The sequence below is a fragment of the Meriones unguiculatus genome, chromosome 20, assembly GCF_030254825.1.
Source record: "Meriones unguiculatus strain TT.TT164.6M chromosome 20, Bangor_MerUng_6.1, whole genome shotgun sequence".
Classification (NCBI taxonomy): domain Eukaryota; kingdom Metazoa; phylum Chordata; class Mammalia; order Rodentia; family Muridae; genus Meriones; species Meriones unguiculatus.
This window is the reverse complement of record NC_083367.1, coordinates 27,479,645-27,502,574: the sequence shown is the minus strand read 5'-3', so window position 1 is coordinate 27,502,574 and position 22,930 is coordinate 27,479,645. Positions and strand designations below refer to the sequence as shown.

The following is a 22,930-nucleotide window of genomic DNA, read 5'->3' as shown; positions in this document are numbered from 1 at the left end:
CAACTGAAACAAAGTGTATGTCTAGATGAAAATACCTGATATGGGGAACATGAAACAGAGGTGAAGAAGATGCTCAAGCATGGAATTGTCCATGATGCAGTCATATTTGATAAGCAGTTCACTAGGGCAATGTCTGCCTGGAGTCTTGGAATAGGTTTTTTAAAGAAGTCAGGACCACACACAGGTCTTTGACATGTCCTTTTGAATGCATCAACTCTGAAATCATTAATCATGCAGGAGTCATTATTGCAGTTGGAATAAAAAGAAGTGGCCTAGTTACCAAAGGCTTTCTAGATTAAATTAACATGCTACATGCCAGTTAAAAGGAGTGTCGAGGCACATGATGCATTTTTACAAGGAGATCCTATTATATTTCTTTACAGAAATTGTTCCTTTTAATGACATTTAATAATTTCTCATTGATGTAATATATATATACAAATATATCAAATAACATATTTATTATATAAATCATACTACAACATATATGAAGTTTATTTTTAAAAAGCAGGAGAAAAGGCAGAAAATGGAGCGCCATGTCACACTAATATTAGAGGGAGCTAAGGTGTAAAATGAACAACCTCATCCACAATTCCAAACTGAAACACTCCAGAATGGAACAAATTAATTTCATCCTTAGACGCAGCTCTCATTCTGAAGGTTTCACATCAGGTATATGAAGGCATCCAAGATACGCAACATTTTAGAGTGACACACTTCTGCCTAGAGCTATTCAGATGAGGTATCCTCAAGTTGAAATAGTGAACGGGTTTGAAAAGAGAGCCTTAGATAGGTAGGAGCACAATGAGGGCCGCTTGTTGTCTGGATCAATACAGCAAGTTAATTGCTTCACTTGCTGGTAGCAGTCAGATGTGGTGCAGACTGAGAACTGGTCATTTTAGCTAGTAATGGTAAAGGCTATTTGTGCCTTTTGTGAGAGCAGGCTCCATGGAATGAGGGATCTTTGGAGCAGTAACATCAGAGGGGAGGTATAAACCAAAGACAGGCCAGTTACCACTGAGGGACAAACCCTAGTTTTACATTGTGTTAGTATCACTGAAACAAATGCTGCATTCCCTCCTTTTCCTAAGTATCACGCAGCTCCTCTCCATTCTGCAAACACTTTCTGTATACACGCTCTAAAATGAAAGTTAGGTTAGGTTTTCAAAGTGAACCTTAGAGTCAACTCTCCCAGACACAATTGGATGTGCAACTTTCCCCAACAGCTTCCATTCTTTTATGAGTAAAAGCTTTGCAGCACTTATGAATAGACAATCGCATTCTATACCTGAGGACTTACTGTTTGAAGAAGGCCTAGGGTCAGAGTCCTTTCATGATGCTGTGCTTATTTCACTGGCATGCTCTTAGAAGTTGCAGATACAAACAGGATTTGGAGCTATTCTAAGGGAACATGCTACTTTTTGAACCTCATTCCTTCCACTACTCACTGCAGAATTGCTGATGTGTGCCAATAATGTCCAAATTTTTCCCCCAAATCTTCTTTATCTTGTGCACCCATTCCCATGGTAACCCTGTATCACTGAGAGCACTTCTAGCCACCTAAAGCAGATATTGAAATGGGAAAATTCTCCAGAGTATAAACCCGTTTACTTGATGAATAAAATGTTTTAAAACTGCATTTCAAAGTAAAATAGTATAGACACAGTGTTGTCTTAGCCATCTGCAAGGGCAGCATGACATTTAGTAAGATTGGCCTAGTGTCTGACAGTTGGTGGGCAGGGTACTATTGATGAAGTCATTTGGTAATGAAACAAGTAAGCCTTTGGTAACTAGGCCACTTCTTTTTATTCCAACTGCAATGAAACTGTAATGAAACTTTTCCCATTTCTGAGAAAAGTCATTTCAAAATCTAAAAGGCCAGTTGATAGTCAGAGTCAGACATTTTCAGTTGGAATGAATTTCCATGGCAGCATGTCTGTCTGTCGGGAAGTTTGTTTGTAACAGAAACTATTGCAGAGGACAGTCGCTTTCAGAGCTCCCCAGAGCCTCACAGCAAGGATGAGGTGGTCTTGAAGCCCTCTACCTTTCATCTTCGTTGAAGATAGACACCCCTGAGTTGTCGATTCATAAGGAGTAAGAAATAGGCTAAGCAATCCAGTAAACTTGAAATTACACAGTGTTGTGCCAGAAGAAATATGTTATTCAATATCATGATATAATTTAGATAAAGTATAAAAAGAAGGGAGAAGGGTGGAAGGAAGGAAGAAAAGAAAAAAAGGAAAAAGGAAGGAAGGAATGAATCGAAGGAAACAGCATACAACATGAACAAACATCTGGCTGGATTTTTATCCCAGAAACAACTTGGGACTAGTTACTCTCACAAGATCCCTTGGCAGAGCAACTTGATGAGCATACCAAAGCTGTGAGAAAAAGTGTTCTTTTGCTGCATATTTCACAGTGTTTTCCTGTGGCTGGCTAATCTAAGTGAGCACATACACATCTTTAAAAAAAAAAAAACATTTGTGTGGAATTCACTGATTCCTTTTTTCCATTTTTTAATTATTTTTTATTTTTATTAATTATAGTTTATTCACTTTGTATCCCCCCCGTACCTTCCTCCCTCCTCCTCTCCCAATCGCACCCTCTCTTTCCCACTTGTGTTCTTCTCCCAGTCCACTGAAAAGGGAGGTCCTCCTCCCCTTGCCTCTGACCCTGTTCTATCAGGTTTCATCAGGAGTGGCTGCATTGTCTTCCTCTATGTCCTGCTAAGGCTGCTCCCCGGCTCAGGGAGAAGTGATCAAAGAGCAGGCCAGTCAGTTCATGTCAGAGACAGTCCCTGTCCCCATTACTATAGAGGCTACTTGGATACTGAACTGACATAGGCTACCTCTGTGCAGGGGTTCCAGGCCATCTCCATGAGTGGTCCTTAGCTGGAGCATCAGTCTCAGAGAAGACTCCTGTACCCAGTGTTTTAGAATCTGTGGCTGTCCTTGTGGAGCTCCTGTCTTCTCCAGGTCTTACTATCTCCCACTTCTTTTATAAGATTCCCTGTACTCTGCCCAAAGTTTTGCTTTGAGTCTTAACATCTGCCTTGATACCCTGCAGGGTAGGGCCTTTCAGAGGCCCTCTGTGGTAGGCTCCTGTCCTGTTCACTGTTTTTTCCCTCCCCCAATGTCCATTCTTCTCAATGAGGATTGAGCATCTTACCCAGGGTCCTTCCTGATTAGCTTCCTTAGGTGTACATATTTCAGTATGTTTATCCTATATTATATGTCTAGTATCCACTTATGAGTGAGTATATACCCTGTGTGTCTTTCTACTTCTGGGAAACCTCACTCAGGATGATCTTTTCCAGTTCCCACCGTCTTGTGCTTTCTCAGACAATTAGGAATAGTGCTTCCTCAAGATCCAGCTATACCACCGCTAGGCATATATCCAAAAGATGCTCAAGTATACAACAAGGACATCTGCTCAACCATGTTTGCAGCAGCTTTTTTTGTAATAGCCAGAAGCTGGAAACAGCCCAGATGCCTCTCAGTGGAGGAATGGATACAGAAACTGTTGTACAGCTACACAATGGAATATTGCTCAGTGATAAAAAAAAAATCATGAAATTTGCAGGCAAATGGTGAGGACTGGAAAAGATCACTGATCCCTTACATGGTCAAGTTGAGGCTCACTTAGCATCTACACAGTGAAACATTAAGACACTGAGAAACAGAGTCTAACATATTCAGGAGGTTCCACTTTCACTCCAGATCATTTGGGCATGGGGAAATCTACGGAAAACAGGACACAAATTCAGGCACAAATTCAAGAACGAGCATTCCTGAACCTTTTGAGGTTGCTAGCGTCAACCTTTAAGAAAGACTAGTTTTAACAGCTTCATGGATCATTTACTCTTTCTTTGAACATTTAATTGATCCCTTCTTAAGCAGAAGAAACAACTTAAACTAAAGGACTTTTCTTCTCACCTGCTAGATGCCAACATTACGAAATATTAGAAAATGTACACAACTCCCCAGATCTCCAGCCACAGAGGATATTTAGTGTTGTGAGAGAGATTCAGCATTTCCAGAGAGCTTGCATTCTATCTCCCTCCAATCTGTCCATTCAGTGAATTGATTCACCACTAAATATCAGAGTCTGATTCAACTGGCTGGAGGGTTTCATATATTTTATCACGAAGCCTTTTGGTCTAGTCTTGTGTGTGTGTGTGTGTGTGTGTGTGTGTGTGTGTGCGTGTAGCATCAGAATCAGTTTCTCATCTCAGTGATTGCTATATTTCTCCAGTGACTGAAGTAGTTTATTGGCAGTAAGTTGTAAAATGCTCTCCGGGGTTATCTAAAAGTAGAACTCTAGGATGGATATGCATATCATTGACTTCCCTGTCCAAAGAAATGTAATTAACACAGACGATATACTGACTCCCGGAAGCAGATGAGGATTCCAGGCTGACCTGAGTGAGCACTCTGCAGCGCACACACAGACCCCACTGACTTCTCTTTCCCTGGGGTCAAATCCTCCACACTTAGTTCTCCAGTCACTTTAGTCCCCTGTGAATGTGTGTGTAAGTGCATGTCTGCATCCACACATGCTGTATTCAGAATGTATCACTCAATAAATATTTTTCTTTTTTTATTAATTTTTTATTTATTTTTAATATTAATCACAGGTTATTTACTTTGTATCCCAGCCATAGTCCCCTCTCTCATTCCCTCCCAATCCCACTTTCCCTCCTTCAGCTCCTTCCTGTCCCTTTCAAAGTCCACTGCTAGGGGAGGTCCTCTTCCCCTTCCATCTGACCCTAGCTTATCAGGTATCTTCAGGACTGGCTGCAATGTCATCCTCTGTGGCCTAGCAAGGCTGTTCCTCCCTCGGGGGGCAGGGGGGGTAAAGGAGCCAGTCATTGAGTTCATGTCAGAAACAGTTCCTGTTCCCCTTACTAGAGAAACCCACTTGGACACTGAGCTGCCATAGGCTACATCCAAGCAGGGGTTCTAGGTTTTATCCATACATGGTTCTTGGTTGGAGAAACAGTCTCATAGAGGACCCCCGTGCCCTGATATATTTTGTTCTTGTGGAGCTCCTGTCCTCTCCTGGTCATGCTAACTCCCCCTTTTATTATATGATTCCCTGCACTCTACTGAAGGTTTGGTGATGAGTCTCAGCATCTGCTTTGATATGCTGCTAGGTAGAGTCTTTCAGAGGCCCTCTGCGGTAGGCTCCTGTCCTGTTTCTTGTTTTCTCCTACTTTCCCTGTCCATCCCATTTGTCTTTCTAAGTGAGGATTTATCATCTTCCTTGTGTCCTTTTTCTTGTTTATCTTCTTTAAGTGCACAAATTTTAGTATATTTATCCTATCTTACAGGACTATATAAGTGAGTATATACCATGTATGTCTTTCTGCTCCTTTCCTCACTCAGGAAGATCTTTTCTAGATCCCACCATTTGCCTGCAAATTTCATAATCTCCTTGTTTTTAATTGCTGAGTAGTATTTTTAAATTTTGATTTGATTGAATTAATTCATGAGTAATACTTCATTCCCATAGACTACAAAACGAACTATTAGAGTATTTTTTACTGTTCCCCATATTTTAATATGTAGATATATAATTTATGGAAGGACTCTCACACTGACACGTTGTTTCCTTTCTTTTACTATGTTCCAAAAAGTGCTAAAAGAATATTTACATGTGATTTCAAGCCAGTATACTTCCACTGTGTGCACCTTTTAAAGAACTAGATTTCCCACATCTGCAGAGGCTGACAGGCTGTGGTCAGGGTCAGCATGGTACTCATCAGTTACTGTGAGAATGCTCTTTCTGGATTGCATACTCTGAGCTTGTGATCTTGCTTGGTGCAAAAGAAGCTAGCATTCTGGACTCCTCTTATCAGGGCACTAATTCCGCTCAGGAGAATACCACCCCTATGATCTAACTACCTCCTGATGGCCTTGCCATATCAACACCAAAGCCAGATTCAGCACATCAGTCTAGGAGTGGACAATGGGAACTGTTCATCTACTGAATATATTCAGTTAATGTATATTACATTGTCTATATTATTTTGTACAAAGACACATTGCAGATCAATTACCCTGTAAGTTCTCATTCTGATATGCATTGCTCAATTCATGTTTGTGCTATTTTACTTCATATGTGTAAAACTAATACATGTGACCATACAAAACTAGTCTTACCCTCAAAGAGTGTTTTCAATAACAGGGAACATCGTCAATTTAAAAACTGAAAAAGTAGTTACCCAGTGCACTTTTAGTTAACATTTGTTGTATTATAAATGATAGAATTTTAATTTATTTTTATTTTATTTTATTTTTCATTTCTGTTTTACCTGTGTAAATGTCTCACAAAGAGTGTCAGAAACCCTAGAACTGGAGTTATATACAGGTGTGAGCTTCCATGTGGTTGCTAGGAACTGAACCCAGGTCTTCTAGAAGAACACACAGTACTCTTAACTGCTGAGCCATCTTCTCTAGCCCCATAAATGGTAGAATTTTATGAGTAACTGATCAGTCAGTGATATTTGTGGGTTTTTTTTTGTTTTGTTTTGTTTTAACAATGCTTTCATCACTCTTTTGGTCCAGATTTGTTGTAAATGTTGAGCTTTCTTTCCTTTATTGATTTCAGAGCATTCGGAAAGATACCCAGGAGCCTATTTCTTTTGTTTGAGGCAGTTCTCTTTATTTGAAGCAACAATTTATCTGTCCTTTTTTATGGGTAGCTGATAGCTGCTGGGAGAGAGACATTTTCTTTTAGTGGTGTGGTCCATGTTCCAGTTAAGGCCTGACCAGCAAGTCTTAATGGGTATCACACACTGTACTTGATGAGCTTAAAAATTATACACACATTCATAAACACACATACACATACACACACATTCACATACATACATACACACACACATAAACTTGGGTGGGAAGGGAATGGAGAGAGATCTGGAAAGAGTGAGAAAAAGGATAAATAGGATTCAAATGTATGGTACGGAATTCTAAAAGAACTACTAAAAATAAGAAAAAGAAAAAAATTACGTGCTCTTGAAGGAGTCCTGTGAGAACACACAGCTTTGTGTGCATTTGGGCACGCTCCATTTCTACACAGAAAATGGTCTGATCAAATTGCACTGCATTTCTTCTGGTGTCAATTGTGCTGTTATTTTTTAAGTCACCATTACATCCAGGTTTAATACATTTTCAGACAATCCATTTTTCTTACAGTATGTAATAGCCTGTGTAAATTTTTGTCTTCTTGGTCTATCAATTACTATAAAATAAATAAATCATAACAAAAACAAATCTATTGAAATGTCTGTGAGCAAAGATTTATCTACTTTCCATCAAAATTTATCATTTTTACTCCATATATCATCTCTGAAATGTATTTCTCCATTTGCCTTAGGAAGATTTCAAATTCAGAATTAGTTTTAATCCGTGATGGGGGGGGGGTCCTAGTTTTGTCAAATACAGTCTAGCATTTTCTTACCAAGTGTTTTTTTTAACTATATAACAGATTCTTAAATAATTGAGAACACATTAATTTATAGAAAATTATAGTTGATTTAATAGTTAATTTCTGGAAATGCTAATGAGGGTCAAGATGATGAGATGGCTTAGAAGAGACAGTTACAAATAAGGGCAGCATATACTATTGGAGCATGTAACAGATGAGCAAAGCTTTTACACGCACGTCTATAAAAAGGCTCATAACTACCTCAATTACTTTACCACACTCGGATGTGTGAACACGAGCCTGAATCTGCAGTGTGGTGAAAGCAGGAGGGAAACTGAGCCTGTAAATCATTTTCTGCTTCTTATAGATTCACATTTCTTTGATCAATGGGAGACCAAGTGCGGACGATCCCTCCCCTGAGCTTCTGGAATTCACCTCTGCTCGCTATATTCGCCTGAGATTCCAGCGGATCCGCACCTTGAACGCCGACTTGATGATGTTTGCTCACAAAGACCCCAGAGAAATCGACCCCATTGTCACAAGAAGAGTAAGTGCTGGGGACGGCATTGCCGCTTGCGTGCCGCCCATCTTCTTAATAGTCTGTCAAGGATCGAGAGAGAAATCGGTCTGTGATCTGTAGGAACATTCATCGTTAGCCGCTTTAAAACCCAGCAGACCCTCCTTTGTTCAGAAGCCGGCTCTGCGACTTATTAACTACATGGAATTTATCAAGCCCCTTCAACATTTTTTCAACTTTGATTTCTTCTTTTGTAAAATGATGACCATAATATCTCGTTCATAATCTTCTTAAGGAACTACATTAGTTTCTGTCACTTTAGGTGATGTGAATTTTTATAATTGACTCTGAGAAGCTACTTGTTGAAAGAACTGAGGCTTCGAAAAGCTTTGACCATAACCCACATGAAGAAATACATTTTATATTTTTTTCTGTACACACAGCTGTTGTTCTTGTGGAAACAACTTTCTAATTCAGTAGGTGAAGAGCAGGACTGAGGTGGTGGTCTTACAGAAAGTTCCAAAGATGTCAATATCGCTGGTCCAAAGACCAGGCTAACTCATCAAATATTAAAAACTCCATTAAGGAATAATGAAACACACATATACACAGCATCTGCAAAAATGATGCCATGGGTGTTTTTTTTTCTTTATGAACAAAATTAAGAGAAGAAAATAAAAGTTTAAGGTGCCCTTTCAACAACTCTTTGACAACCAAAGCTAATGGTGTGCTTTATTTCAGTACCAAACAAACAAATTTGTGGAGTGACCATGAGAAGGGTGATCTGCCCAGATTGCCCTTCCTAATTTTCATTCTGTCCAACTCCTCTCTGTTTAGTCCATTCTCTAACCACGAATTTGTGTAGGATCTGTCTCCACCCAACCAAGCTATTACAACAGTCCAAGTCACCCTTGAACCCTGAGGCATAGCTATGCTGACAAAGCAATTGGCGTACTCTAAGACTGCAAGTTTTGGGCTGAAATGAGGACAGTAGGGTGAAACTGAACCCATGGGGAAAGCACTTAGATCTAGAATGATTATATGATAATCAGACCACTGACACCACCAAACTACTGAAGACTCAGTAAGCTGCGTGTCACAGCTCCTTAACTTCACTTGCTTTGTCTCTTCATTGCTTAACCCACCCATGCCTAACCTCTCCGTCAACACAGAATAACTACTAAAGTTTTAATTATCGCCATGCAACATATGGCAGGGAGTCTAGTGCCTGTTATCTTCCAAACTTGAAGCAATTTTACTTTGTATTATATTTCACCAGATTGTGAATTGCCTTATGCAGAAGTAATCATTATTTCACAATACTGTTTGGATTCTTCACAGATTGAAAAAAAAAAAAAACTTTAATTTTATTTTTAGCATGAAGAAATCTGAGCAATATTGTTGTGAAATTTATTCTTCTTTGACAAGTACATAAGGAAAAATCAATGAAAAATTATTGTTCCTTTTTGTCATCTTTTATGGGGCTAAATGGGGGCTGTATTAAACATTTATTATTTATAGTAGCACTGTGCATGAGGAGTTGAGCCAACATATGCACATGTTTCCCGAAAGAACTCGAGTTCAATGAACACTACATGCAAATCTAAATATACAAAAGCAGATTATTCCATTTCATCTCTTCATACCCAAAAGCAAAGCAATATGTGCTCATACTTAAAATAAATTTTCTAATTTTAAAAGCATCTACAATAATACTCTTGGGCAAATTTGCATCTATATCATTAAGTGATGAAGTTAAGTAAAGAGAGTTTTTTTTTCTTAAGTCACCTAAATTTCTTAACATGTTCCATTAGTTCAAAGTCTAGGTATAACAAGTAACCGAAGATAGAAAAAAAAATTTTAAAGATACTGAATGCATATAACAAAACAATAGAAAGATTAGAGAAAAAACTAAATGTATAGAATAATTAATGATTTTTGTAAGAAAGCTTAGATATATGTCCATTATTCTTACTAGAGCCACTGTTTCTTCTCCTACAAAGTTGTAATAATAGAGCTCTCTTTCTCTGAGAAGGTTATTTGGATACTAAGTGATAATGTAAAAAACGCTAGTGCTTATAAAATGTTATACACATTAATTAAAATTTCAATTTAGTCCAGCTCTATAATTATGAATACTACCTTTTAAATAACTGGTTGTTTAAAATGAGTATGAGTGTAGCTTCTTCATGTTAATTTCAGGTAGGAAAGTGGTTGTAAGAACATTTTAACATAACAAAACCGTCAAGTTCTCTGCACATCAAACTTTCACCTTAACCGTTTTCTTTCCAAATTCTTTGTGAATCTGGATAAGAATTATATTGTTCCCAACATGGTTTCCCTTAAGGGCATTGTTGCATTGCAAATTTGTCAATAAATAGGTAAAACAGGACCTACCAGTTCATAAATACCCAGTTTCTCCTGGTCACAACTAAAGAGGCTGTTTTTAAGAGAAATTGAGTAAAACAACTTTCTGAAGACACTATCCTCAGTCCCAACATGAAAACTGCTGTATCAGTGGGGGCTCCAGCCTGGACGTTGTAACACCTATGGGAAAGAAAGCCCCAAGGTGGGCTTGTAACATAAAATGAAGGTCTTCTTTCCAGCGGCTGAGTGCAAAGGTAGGAGGAGTTAGTTAGCCTCAGGAAACACAGAACGCTTCTAAGGAAGTCTGAAGACATCAGTGAAGTTTTAACTGACTGCCCTGAACCCTCTTCTTCCTTTCTCTCTCCCCTTTCAGCAATGCTAACAACTTTTCTTTCTGGCTTTTTTTTTCCCCCTAGTATTACTACTCAGTCAAGGATATTTCAGTTGGCGGGATGTGCATCTGTTATGGTCATGCCCGGGCTTGTCCGCTTGATCCTGCAACAAATGTATGTATATTTATAGGATGCTTAGGCAAAATGAAGTGCCACACTGTAAAATACTTCAAGAGAGGCTTTACTGAAAGGAAATGCTGTGAATGGGTGTCAGGTCCCCACTTAGAGGCTTTAACGGGAAGCCTTGCCAGGGTGAAATAGAGCTGGCAGTTAAGATGATAGAGTCTGAATCCAGCCGTCACTGCATCAGGAAACAGATTAGTTTTCTTTTCTCATAAAGGTTCCAAAGTGGTATCTATTTTGAAGTCTCTGTAGCTATGACAGCCTGATGCATGATTTAGCTTTTTGAGAATGCCTGCCATCAATCTACCTGTCCAGTCCTTTAAAATTTTTTAATAAAAAAAATCATCATGCAAAGAAATGAAAATTGCGCACGGAGGTAAGCATATAGGTGTCCCTGTGACAGGAAGCTGATGTGGGGAGGGAGGATAAGAAATCAGATGGAGCTCAGTCGAGTGTTGAAACTGGCTAAGCTAGAACAGGCTTGAAAGCCTTTGTGTAAAAGTTTTCATTAATGACAATGTATGTGTTAGGTGAGCATAACCTCAGGAAGACAAATGAGCGTGTGTTTTCCCCCTGTCATAAACAAAGCGGTGAAATTCAAAATCATGCACTGTGCAGCATATGGAAGGGATAGACTGAGCTGGAAAATGGGTGAATCTCTATCAGCCATGCAGGCTGTTTTCTTTCTCATCTATTAATTCTATGCTACAAGTAGCATTATACTCAAAGCCAGTTTTCTGATTAATGACTTGTATACTGTTATCTTCTAGGAAGATGAAAGACTGCGGATTTTCTGGGACTAGTTTGCACAGTACCTGTGGTACACTGCATTATCTGAGTTATGTATCAGGGTCACTGATGAACAGTGTTTCCGAAGTACTGAGAGCCCAAAGGGCAGCCTTGGAAAGGCTGTGCATAGAGACTAGAATGTGCAATGCTGATGAGCAGTAGCCGGAAAAGAGACTAGAACACAGGGTAGACAGACAGAATCCACAGTGACAAAGATTCTAAACTCCCACTTTGCCTAAGGACCTAGATGCACAGTGGGAACAAAACTTCCTATTTTGCTACATCTGAAGCTGTTGCCAACACTTTGAGGGAAGACTTATAATAGGCAAAACAAGCATGTGCTCAAGTGAACAGATTCTCAAGGTACCAGAGAATGAGAAGTCAGTCTTCAACTGGGCTCTTCTGCTCTCTTCAGAACCTAAACCCAGTGATTCCAGCTACAGCAACAAGCATTCTACACTGGTGCAAAACATTTGTAGGCACGCCAGTACTGCCACTGTCTCCATGCCAACCATGATTTTACATTTTAGTACATGGTCTAGAGGTTTATTCTTTCTGCACCCACCTTTCAGAGACAGCCCCTCTTCTGTGGTTCAATACAACACTCACAACTTGCCCTTCTCCCTTTGTGGCTAGAAATCACGCTGCGAGTGTGAGCATAACACCTGTGGTGAGAGCTGTGACAGGTGCTGTCCCGGATTCCATCAGAAGCCCTGGAGAGCTGGGACATTCCTGACCAAGTCTGAGTGCGAAGGTATGTTCCTGACCTGAGAGGACAACCCTGTCATTCCGCTTGACTAGGGACACAGTGGCCATCACTTTGAGCTAATGATGATTAGGCAATCTCATAGTTCAGTTGAATATTTTAGCAGAGGCCAGAGCTAGTGAAATTATCATCCAACTGTCATATTCCCTCAGATTTCTTGGGTTTTCATCTTAATTTGCTAAATATTTGCCAAATGCATTTTAATGTATAAGGATTATGGGAAATACAAAATATTTGCTTCACGCTTTTGTCAGCAGGAAAACCCCATACTTGTAGCATAAGACAACAACACAAACATTCAAATATATGGACATAAACAAACATACAATCACATGCAAAATATACAACAGCATACAATAAACACAAACACATTAAAAACAAGTATGCATACAAACATATACACAAACACAAAAATACACAAAACTGTATACAAAACACACACATAAATATACAAATACCCAAACACATACAAACACACAAAACACAAAAACAGAAACACATAGAAATACAAAGAAACACGTAAACACAAAGACATATCCACAAACATACACAAATACACACTCACACACATATATAATCATTTTATACAAAGCCATAAACACAGAAGCATGCAAACACAAACAAAAACAGACACACAGCATCTAAGCACAGACACAAGCCCTTACACAGAGACAACAGGAGCATAAACAACAAACACCCATGTAGGTGACTAGAAATGGAAATGAGGAACAAGTGAAACCTAGAGTCTATGTATATGCCAGCTGGCACAGACACTGCTGAAATGGTCTGCCATCTGAATTAGCTCTCTTGGTCCAGATAATCACTTACAACCTCCCTCTGCAACCCTACCGAATAGCCTTTAAACCCTCATCATCTAATATGAGAGTCCAGTCAAAGCTGAGGGACAATCTTCGTGCCAGAACCAGGCTATTAACAGAAAATGAAAGGATTCATTAATCACACTTAGGATGTGCAATGCTGATGAGCAGTAGCCAGAAAAGATAGTGGAAGGTGACCAGGATGTCATGAGCATCCCTCTTTAAATTGACACTTTAAATTGTACAAATTTATGGGGTCCCCTGTGTTAGTTATATATACATCTTCCATAATGTTCAAATCTTAAATCATTATCATATCTTAGCGGCAATACTCTTCAAGACCCTTTCCCTTGTGAAATAGGCAGTATACTAATTATCATTTTGTACAGTACATTACAATACTATCAATGGGACAACAGAAGCTTCTTCTTCTATTTGTAAGTCCGTAAAAAATGATCAACATTTTCCATTTCATCCTCCCAACCCCTCTTGCCCAATTCTGTCAATCAACATCCTACTCTCAAACTTAATGAGCTCAGGCTTATTAGATTAAACATATAAGTGAGGACATGCTGTATTTGTCCTTTGGTTCCCAGTTTATTACACTTAACATAATGTACCCAGTTTCATTCATTTGATCACAAATAGAATGTTCCATCCCTTGCCTTAATAGTGTTTCATTGTGCACATATTACACATTTCTTTTCTTCAGAAAATAGACACTGTCAGACACAGTCCAGGAATGGAGTTGTGTGAGAATTCTGAGTGCACATGAGAACACTCCAAGAAAGCAAGACAAGAGTCTTATGGCCTCAGTTTCTCCAAAACACAGAATTGTTCTTGGAATATGTTTTCAGGTTCCTCCCAGGTGAAGTGGGGAGGAGTCCATTTACTTCGACTGTTGTTATTTATCTGCTTCTGTGCAATGACATGTTGCCATGTTCAGCTCGTCCTCGGCCTCATGTGGCTCTTGTTAAGGCTCAGAGTTGGCTAACGCATGAGACTTTGATCTGCTTTGATCTTAGGCCGCACTCTCCCACGTTCACACTGCCAGCTAGAGCAGTAAACAGTCATTAGACTGAGTTCATATATTGACCACCCTGCAGAGTGCTTTGGTAAATGTTGGAGGGGAGATAGAACCTTGGCATATTGATTATCAATAGGCAAAATGCTGTTAAATATAGATTCTTCATAGCAACACCAGCGTAGAACTACTCACAATAAAGTGGCCCCTGTGGTGATTATTAACACAAATTATGCTATAATATTTGATGGACAATGAGCACTAAGAGAAAAGACAGACGTGAAACATAGTAAATGATGTGTCAACAAGAGTTCATACTTTAAATGATCACCTTGGCGACAAAATGAATGTCTGTTTCCTTGAGAGAACTGACTGAAAAAAAGCACACTACCTGTGTTTTTGTCCTAATTTTATCAAGTGGCCCACCCTGTCAGCCTGAATTCTAGAGAGTTCTGTGTCTGTAGCTTTTCTTAGGCCAAGAAAAAAAAAAAAACATAAACACTCACCTTTGCAGAACTATAGACTCAAACTTGCAGGAAAGAGCTGCATAGGGCAGATGCTACCCGCTATCCCTTGACCACATTTTGTGTTCTCTGTTGCTTAAGGACAAACCTAAGAACAACCAGTAACTGTCTATTCATGGGGTACTGACACATACCTCCTCTCCAGAACTCTGTGTAGCTTAGGTGATACCAATGCTGATATATTATGGTTAGTAAGGCCAGGCAGTTCAGAAGAGTATAAACATAGATAAAACAGCTGTGTGCATGCAGACATACCATGTGTGTGTATATATATACACTCTGACACACAAACAAAAACCAGTGAATGAACAGATAACCACATCTATGAGAGAGTTCACATCTCTTCCTGATTCTCACCCTCATAAAAATTCTACATACATTTCAAAGGTTTACCCAGCGTTTTCTGGGAAAAGTGATTTTCCCGCCACTGTCTTGAATTCCTATAATGCAGTGTGAAGAAGACAAAGAGGGTGAAGATCAGGACAAATCAATTGAGCTTATTTAAAAGGCTTTATGGTAATGGTGTAACATGCATCATGTCATCTGCTAATGACTATTGACTGTCTCCTGCTTCATATGGAAACTGAGTTCCAGGGAAATGAAGACATTCCTCATGTCACATGGCTGCTTATCAAGGGCAAGTTCATCCAATCCAAACTACCGTGGGTTCCCATTCTGTCTTGATTTCTTGACACCTACCATGTATCAGTCTCCTTGGCTGGGAAGGATCTCAGAGGACTATAGCATTAGTGTAGAATGCAGATTCCTGACTCTCACTCCAGAACAGTGTCCAGTACCTTCACTTTTCTCTGACTTGGTTTAGTGATGTATGGAGAATATTTCATTGTAATAGAAATCAATAGTAGCAAATACAAAATGACTAGCAGAGAATCTAGCCTACTGAAAAGTTTTGCTTGTTATTAATGATGACAACAAGGACTTATTAACGTCTCCCTATCCATTTTATCTACCGGATGTAAGTACAGAGGGTCACTTATGGGAATTATTTATCAGAGATTTCATGATTGTTAATAAGTCAGTGCTTTGTTCAATAATATTTTTGTCATAATAGATTATAGACTGAACTCTATGGAACTGTCGGTATATTTGAAAAAAAAACAATGAACTATTGGCATTTAACTGCTTAGTTGAATTATAGGTTTTAATTATTTCAAATTTCATTACAAGAATGTATATATATATGTACATACACACATATGTATTATAAGTACAAATGCTTTTTCAATAGTTTTGTGTGTTTATGCTATATAAATAATAAAATATTTTAAAAAATATTTAAAGCTGAAATTATTATTTACTACTTTTCATTCTGACTATAGCATGCAATTGTCATGGAAAAGCTGAAGAGTGCTATTATGATGAAAATGTTGCCAGAAGAAATCTGAGTTTAAATATACATGGGAAGTACATCGGAGGGGGTGTTTGCATCAACTGCACACAGAACACAGCTGGGATAAATTGTGAGACGTGTATTGATGGATTCTTCAGACCAAAAGGGGTAAGGTATACCTTTCTTCCCTTAAGTTTTATTTTGCTTTTTCATAAAAAGTATGTATCCCACTAACTTTAACAGGAACTCTAAAACACTGGACTTCATACTTTAAAAGGTGACTGGGAACTTTTCTTATCTGAAAGTGTTATACTTCTTTTCCGAAAGTGTTACACTTCTTTCAGGATTAAATGTTTAGCTTTAGGGTTGGGGTTGTGTTGGGTTAGGGTTAGGATTAGAGTTAAGGTTAGGGTTAGGGTTATGGTTGGGTTAGGGTTGAGTTAGGGTCAGGGTCAGGTCAGGTTGGGTTAGGATTACGGTTAGGGTTAGGGTTAGGGCTAGGGTTAGGGTTGGGTTAGGGTTGAGTTAGGGTCAGGGTCAGGTCAGGTTGGGTTAGGATTAGGGTTAGGGTTAGGATTAGGGTTAGGGTTAGGGCTAGGGTTAGGGTTGGGTTAGGGTTGAGTTAGGGTCAGGGTCAGGTCAGGTTGGGTTAGGATTAGGGTTAGGGTTAGGATTAGGGTTAGGGTTAGGGCTAGGGTTAGGGTTGGGTTAGGGTTGAGTTAGGGTCACGGTCAGGTCAGGTCGGGTTAGGGTTAGGGTTAGGGTTAGGGTTAGGGTTAGGGTTAGAGTTGGGTTAGGGTTAGAGTTAGGGTTATGCAGTGTTATAACCACTCTATTTTACCTTTTTCCAGTTGGACCCCTTCCCTGGAAAACTATCTAATCTTAGACCATTAATTAAGTTTATCTTTCAGTCAACATAAAACAAGCAATCTGGAATCACAAAGTGCTTGTTCATTTGCATCTTTAGTCTTCCACTGTAAAATTTTAAGATGTATTCATCCATGTTATATGCACCAATAATTTCTCAGTTTAAAGAACTGGTAACATTCCTTTGCATGCACATATATATTAATTCAGTCTATTCTCCAATTGATGGATAGTCAAGTGATTTTTGGATCCTGATTAGCCCCTGCAAAGAAATCTATGTATGCAATGTTATAGTTGTTTTAATTTAGCATCTAGAAATATTTAGGAATGAAATCATTATTTCATAAGTCAGGTCTATATTTAATTTTATAAGAAACTGTCACATTGTATCAAATTATCAATGATAATTTGTTCACCAAAAAATGATAACCTATTCACCAAAAAAAAAATGATGTTTATTAGTTTCTAGGCTCCATTGCTATTTATGGTTGATAACCTTTCAGATCTTAGTCATTTTAATGGTTTGAAACTATCTCATTGTATATTTAATTTTGAACTCAACTGCCTGTTGGCCATTTGTGTATTTTCTATCTTGAAAGATGTGTTCAAGTAATGATATTATTCTTTTCTGATTTATAGATTTTCTATTTTTAATATTAAGTCAACAACTTGAGTATAATTTTACTTAGTATGAAATAATGATTTTGACTTATAGCTGGTTGTTTGGGAATCATATGATGTATCCATGCAATATGGATCAATTTGCACATCAACAGTCCCTGCCCACCAACACGGGCACACTTAGAGTTGAGTAATGAAGATTTTCCCACTTTTTACAACATTTGGAACAAGACTCTCTTCAGTAGTTTTTTTAAATTTATTTCTTTTACTTTTGATATAATTACATAGTTTTCCCCTTCCTGTTCTTTCCTCTAAACTCTCCCATGTGTTCACACCCACCCTTTCAGTTTTTCAAATTCATGGCCTCTTTTTTTGTAAAGAATTATCTATCTATTTATTATTTTAATTTTATTTTTTAATATTAATTACAGTTTATTCACTTTGTATCTCAGCTGTAATCCCCTCCCTTATTTCTTCCCAATCCCACCCTCCTTCCCACATCTCCTCCTATATCTCTCTCCAAGTCCACTGATAGGGGAGGTCTTCCTCCCCTTCCATCTGACACTAGACTATCAGGTCTCAGCAGGACTGGCTACATTGTCTTCCTCTGTGGCCTGGCAAGGCTGCTGCCCACTCAGAGGGACCTGATCAAAAACATGGCTTCTTTGTATTAATTGCTGTTACATCCATGATTGAAGGAAGTCTATACAATGTTACTTGTATGTTTTCAGGCTGGCCAGAGCATGCCAGTTGGTTACCAATTGAGTTTTACAATCAAAATTTCAAATAAAGATATTATTGCTTGCTACTTGTTTAGAATGTGCATATAAATAGGGAGTGGGGAAATATACTAATGCTGAGTCAATTTATGAACATAACATTTCTTCATATACTTTTCAAAGCTTATTCATACCAGTGATTTTGGAATAGAGGCCTTACATACCCTTACTTAAATTTAAATGAGACTTTTGTTTGTATTGTTGTGTCCAAAATGGTGATTAATGATTTTGTAAAACTTTCCCCAATTCTTCCATGCTGTTATTAAGGGAAAAAATTAATACTGAGTTTATCATCTGTATTAATTGAAAATTCAGTTGTATGTTCTATCAATCTTAAGATATTCTTTGGAATTACACTTAGGCTCTTGTCTACAAATCATGCCAGACTCACTTTCTTTACTTTGCAATATTTATGCTGCTGTTAAATAGAAATGGTGAGAGCTGACATTTTTATTTTGTTCTCACTTTAAATATAAACATAATAATTCACTATTGAGCATGACGTGAGTTATAGGGTTTTTATGGATGCCTTTTATCAGATTCAGCATCTTCTCTGCAATTCCCAGGTAACTGAACATTTTTATAACAACAAAAAATGCTGAAGCATTTTCTCAATGCTTTTCTGCATTTATTAAAATAAATATAAGTATTTTTATGTTACATGTTATTATGGTCAGTTTGTATTCATGTGCAAAATACAAGAACACTTTTATATTTGTGTATAAAATAGTTTATAAAAATAATATAATTTTCATTATTTTATTTAGTTAAGGAATTTATGTCATGCTGTATGAGGGACTTGGGACTTTAATTTCTTATTTTACAATATTTTTGTCAGTCATTTGTAGTAGGTTTTATAAGCCTCAAACAAAAAGCTGGTAAATGCTTCCTTTCCCTCAGAACAAAAATAACCAAATGTGTTGGACTGAAATTAAATCTGTTCAACACACTTAGTATATTTGAGACCAGAATTTCCAAGTGAGTTACCTGAACTTCATGTTTTTCCATTTTCATGGATGTGTAGAATGAAATATGATATTAATTATTAAAATGAGATATATCGCTGAACCTAATAAGGTTTCTATTTTTACTTTTGTGTATTTGACAAGGTTGCATATGTAGCTGTTATCAAAATTGAAATCTCCTAGTCAGACGTGCAAATATTGAAATTACAAGCTAGGCCTCATAACTCATTCTGATGTATCCTGTTCTCTTTCTTTAAAAAATTATTTATTTTTAATTAATTACTATTTATTCACTTTGTATCCCAGCTGTAGCCCTCTCCCTCATGCCTGTCCAATTTCACTCTCCCTCACCATCTCCTCCTGTACATCTAATCTAGTACTTTGATAGGGGAAGTCCACCTCACCACACCTCTGACCCTAGTCTATCAAGTCTCATTAGGACTGGCTGCATTTTCTTCTTCTGTGGCCTGGTAAGGCTGCTCCCCCCTCAGGGGGAGGTGATCAAAGAGCAGGTCACTGAGTTCATGTCAGAGATAGCCCCTGTTCCCCTCACTAGGGTACCCACTTAGGTACTGAACTGCCATGGGCTACATGGGGTTCTAGGTTATATCCATGCATGGTCCTTGGTTGGAGTATCAGTCTCAGAAAAGACCCCTATACCCAGCATTTTTGGTTCTGTTGCTCTCCTTTTGGAGCTCCTGTCCCTTCCTAGTCTTTCTGTCTCCCTGTTCTTTCTTAAGATTCCCTGCACTCTGCCCAGAGTTTGGCTATGAGTCTCAGCATCTGCTGAGTAGAGTCTTTCAGAGGCCCTCCGTGGTAGCCTCCTGGCCTATTTCCTGTTTTCTCCATCTTACAATGTCCATCCCATTTGCCTTTCTGAATGAGGTTTGCTTATCTTACCCAGGGTTCTCCCTCTTGCTTAGCTTTTTAGGTGTAAAGATTTTAGTATGTTTATCCTACATTATATGTCTAATACCACTTATAAGTGAGTATATACCATGTGTGTCTTTATGCTTCTGGATACCCCATTCAGAATGATCTTTTCTAGTTCCCACCATTTGCCTGCAAATTTCATTGTTTTTAATTGCTATGTAGTATTCCAGTGTGTAAATGTACCACAATTTCTGTATCAGTTCCTTAGCTGAGGGATACCTGGTTGTTTCCATCTTCTGGCTATTACAAATAAAGCTGCTACAAACATGGTTGAACAAATGTCCTTGTTGTGTACTTGAGCATCTTTTGGATATATGCCAAGGAGTAATATAGATGGATCTTGAGGAAGCACTATTCATAATTTTCTGAGATAATACCAGATTGATTTCCAAAGTGGTTGTGTAAGTTTACATTCTCACCAGCAATAGAGGGTTCCCCTTTCTCCACATCCTCTCCAGCATGTATGTCACTTGAGTTTTTGATCTCAGCCATTCTGATGGGTGAAAGGTGAAATCTCAGGATAGTTTTAATTTGCATTTCTCTGAAGACTAAGGATGTTGAGCATTTCTTTAAGTGTTTCTCTGCCATTCGATATTCCTCTTTTGAGAATTCTCTGTTTAGCTCTGTACTCCATTTTTTTAATAAATAATTGTCCCTTGTTTATTTTTGATAAACTGTTAGAGATTTTTTTTAAATTCTTTTTAATTACACTTTATTCACTTTGTATTCCCCCTGTGGTTCCCTCCCTTCTCCTGGTCCAATGCCTCCCTTCCTCCACCCTCTGCATGTATGCCCCTCCCCAAGTCCACTGATAGGGGAGGTCTTCTTATCATTCCTTCTGATCCTAGTCAATTAGGTCTCATCAGGATTGGCTGCATTGTCTTCTTCTGTAGCCTGGTAATGCTGCTCCCCCCTTAGGGGAAGTAATTAGGCCAATCAGTTCATGTCAGAGACAGTCCATGTTCCTATCACAATGGAACCCACTTGGATACTGAACTGCCATAGACTAGTATCAATTTTCTTGACCAATTCCACATGCCAAAGCTTAATCAAGACCTGGTAAATCAATTAAGTAGTCCTATATCCCCTAAGGAAATAGAAGCTGTCATCAAAAGTCTACCATGAAAACAAACAAACAAAACAAAACAAAACAACAACAACAAAAAAAAACAACCCAGGGCCAGATGGTTTCAGAGCAGAATTCTACCAGACCTTCAAAGAAGAGCTAACTCTTGTTCTCTTCAAACTATTCCACAACATAGAAACAGAAGGAACACTACCAAACTCATTCTATGAAGCCACAGTCACCTTGGTACCTAAACCTCACAAAGACCCAACAAAGAAAGAGAATTTCAGACCAATCTCTCTCATGTACATCGATGCAAAAATACTCAACAAAATACTTGCAAACTGAATCCAAGAACACATCAAAGATATCATCCACCACGACCAAGTAGGCTTTATCCCAGGCATGCAGGGTGGTTCAATATATGGAAATCCATCAATGTGATCCACCACATAAACAAACTGAAGGAGAAAAACCACATGATCTTCTCCTTAGATGCTGAAAAGGCATTTGACGAAATCCAACATCCATTCATGTACTCCATTTTTTAATTGTATTACTTGGTTTGTTGCTTTTTAACTTCTTGAGTTCTTTATAGATTCTGGATATTAGACCTCTGTCAGATAAAGGGTTGGTGAAGATCCTTTCCCAATCTGTAGGCTTTTGTTTTGTTCTGACAACAGTGTCCTTTGCTTTATAGAAGCTTTTCAGTTTCATGAGGTTGTATTTTTTGATTGTTGCTCTTAGAACCTGTGCTGTTGTTGTTCTGTTCAGGAAATTGTCTCCTATGCCAATGAGTTCAAGGCCCCTCACTAATTTTTCTTCTAATAAATTTAGTGTGTCTGGTTTTATGTTGAGGTCTTTTATCCACTTGGGACTTCACTTTTGTGCAGAGTGATAAATATGGATCTATTTGCATTTTTCTACATGTAGACATCCAGTTAGACCAGCACCATTTGTTGAAGATGCTATCTTTTATCCATTGTACTGTTTTGCCATCTTTGTCAAAAATTAAATATCCATAGATATGTGAGTTTATTTCTGGGTCTTCTATTCAATTTCATTGATCTGCCATTCTGTGTCTATGCCAATACCATGTGGTTTTTATTACTATTGCTCTGTAGTACAGTCTGAGATCAAGTATGGAGATACCCTCAGATGATCTGTTGTTGTACAAGATTGTTTTAGCAATTTGGGATTTTTGTTTTTCCATATGAAATTGAGAATTGTTCTTTCAAGTTCTGTAAAGAATTGTGTTGGTATTTTGATGGGAATTACATTGAATTTGTAGATTGCATTTGGCAGGATGGCCATTTTCACTACGTTAATCCTGCCGATCCATGAGCATGGGAGATCTTTCCATCTTCTGATATCTTCTTCAATTTCTTTCTTCAGAGACTTGAAGTTTTTTCCAAACAGTTTTTCATTTGCTTGGTTAGAGTCACACCAATTGTACTTTATGTTATTTGTGTCTATTGTGAAGGGTATAGTTTCCCTAACTTCTTTCTCGGCCCTTTTGTCTTTGGTATTCAGGAAGGCTTCTGATTCTTTTGAGTTAATTTTGTATCCTGTCACTTTGCTGAAGGTGTTTATCAGC

At 38.2% G+C, this 22,930-nt stretch overlaps 1 protein-coding gene across 1 annotated transcript in view; it reads left to right on the top strand.

Annotated features, from left to right (window-relative positions):
• Lama2 (laminin subunit alpha 2) overlaps window positions 1–22,930 on the top strand; it is a 591,463-nt gene that overhangs the window by 222,169 nt on the left and 346,364 nt on the right. The window contains exons 5-8 of the mRNA XM_060373445.1: window positions 7,799–7,978; window positions 10,732–10,821; window positions 12,256–12,373; window positions 16,092–16,270. Of these exons, the coding sequence (XP_060229428.1) occupies window positions 7,799–7,978; window positions 10,732–10,821; window positions 12,256–12,373; window positions 16,092–16,270 (567 nt within the window). The remainder of the gene's footprint in view (window positions 1–7,798; window positions 7,979–10,731; window positions 10,822–12,255; window positions 12,374–16,091; window positions 16,271–22,930) is intronic.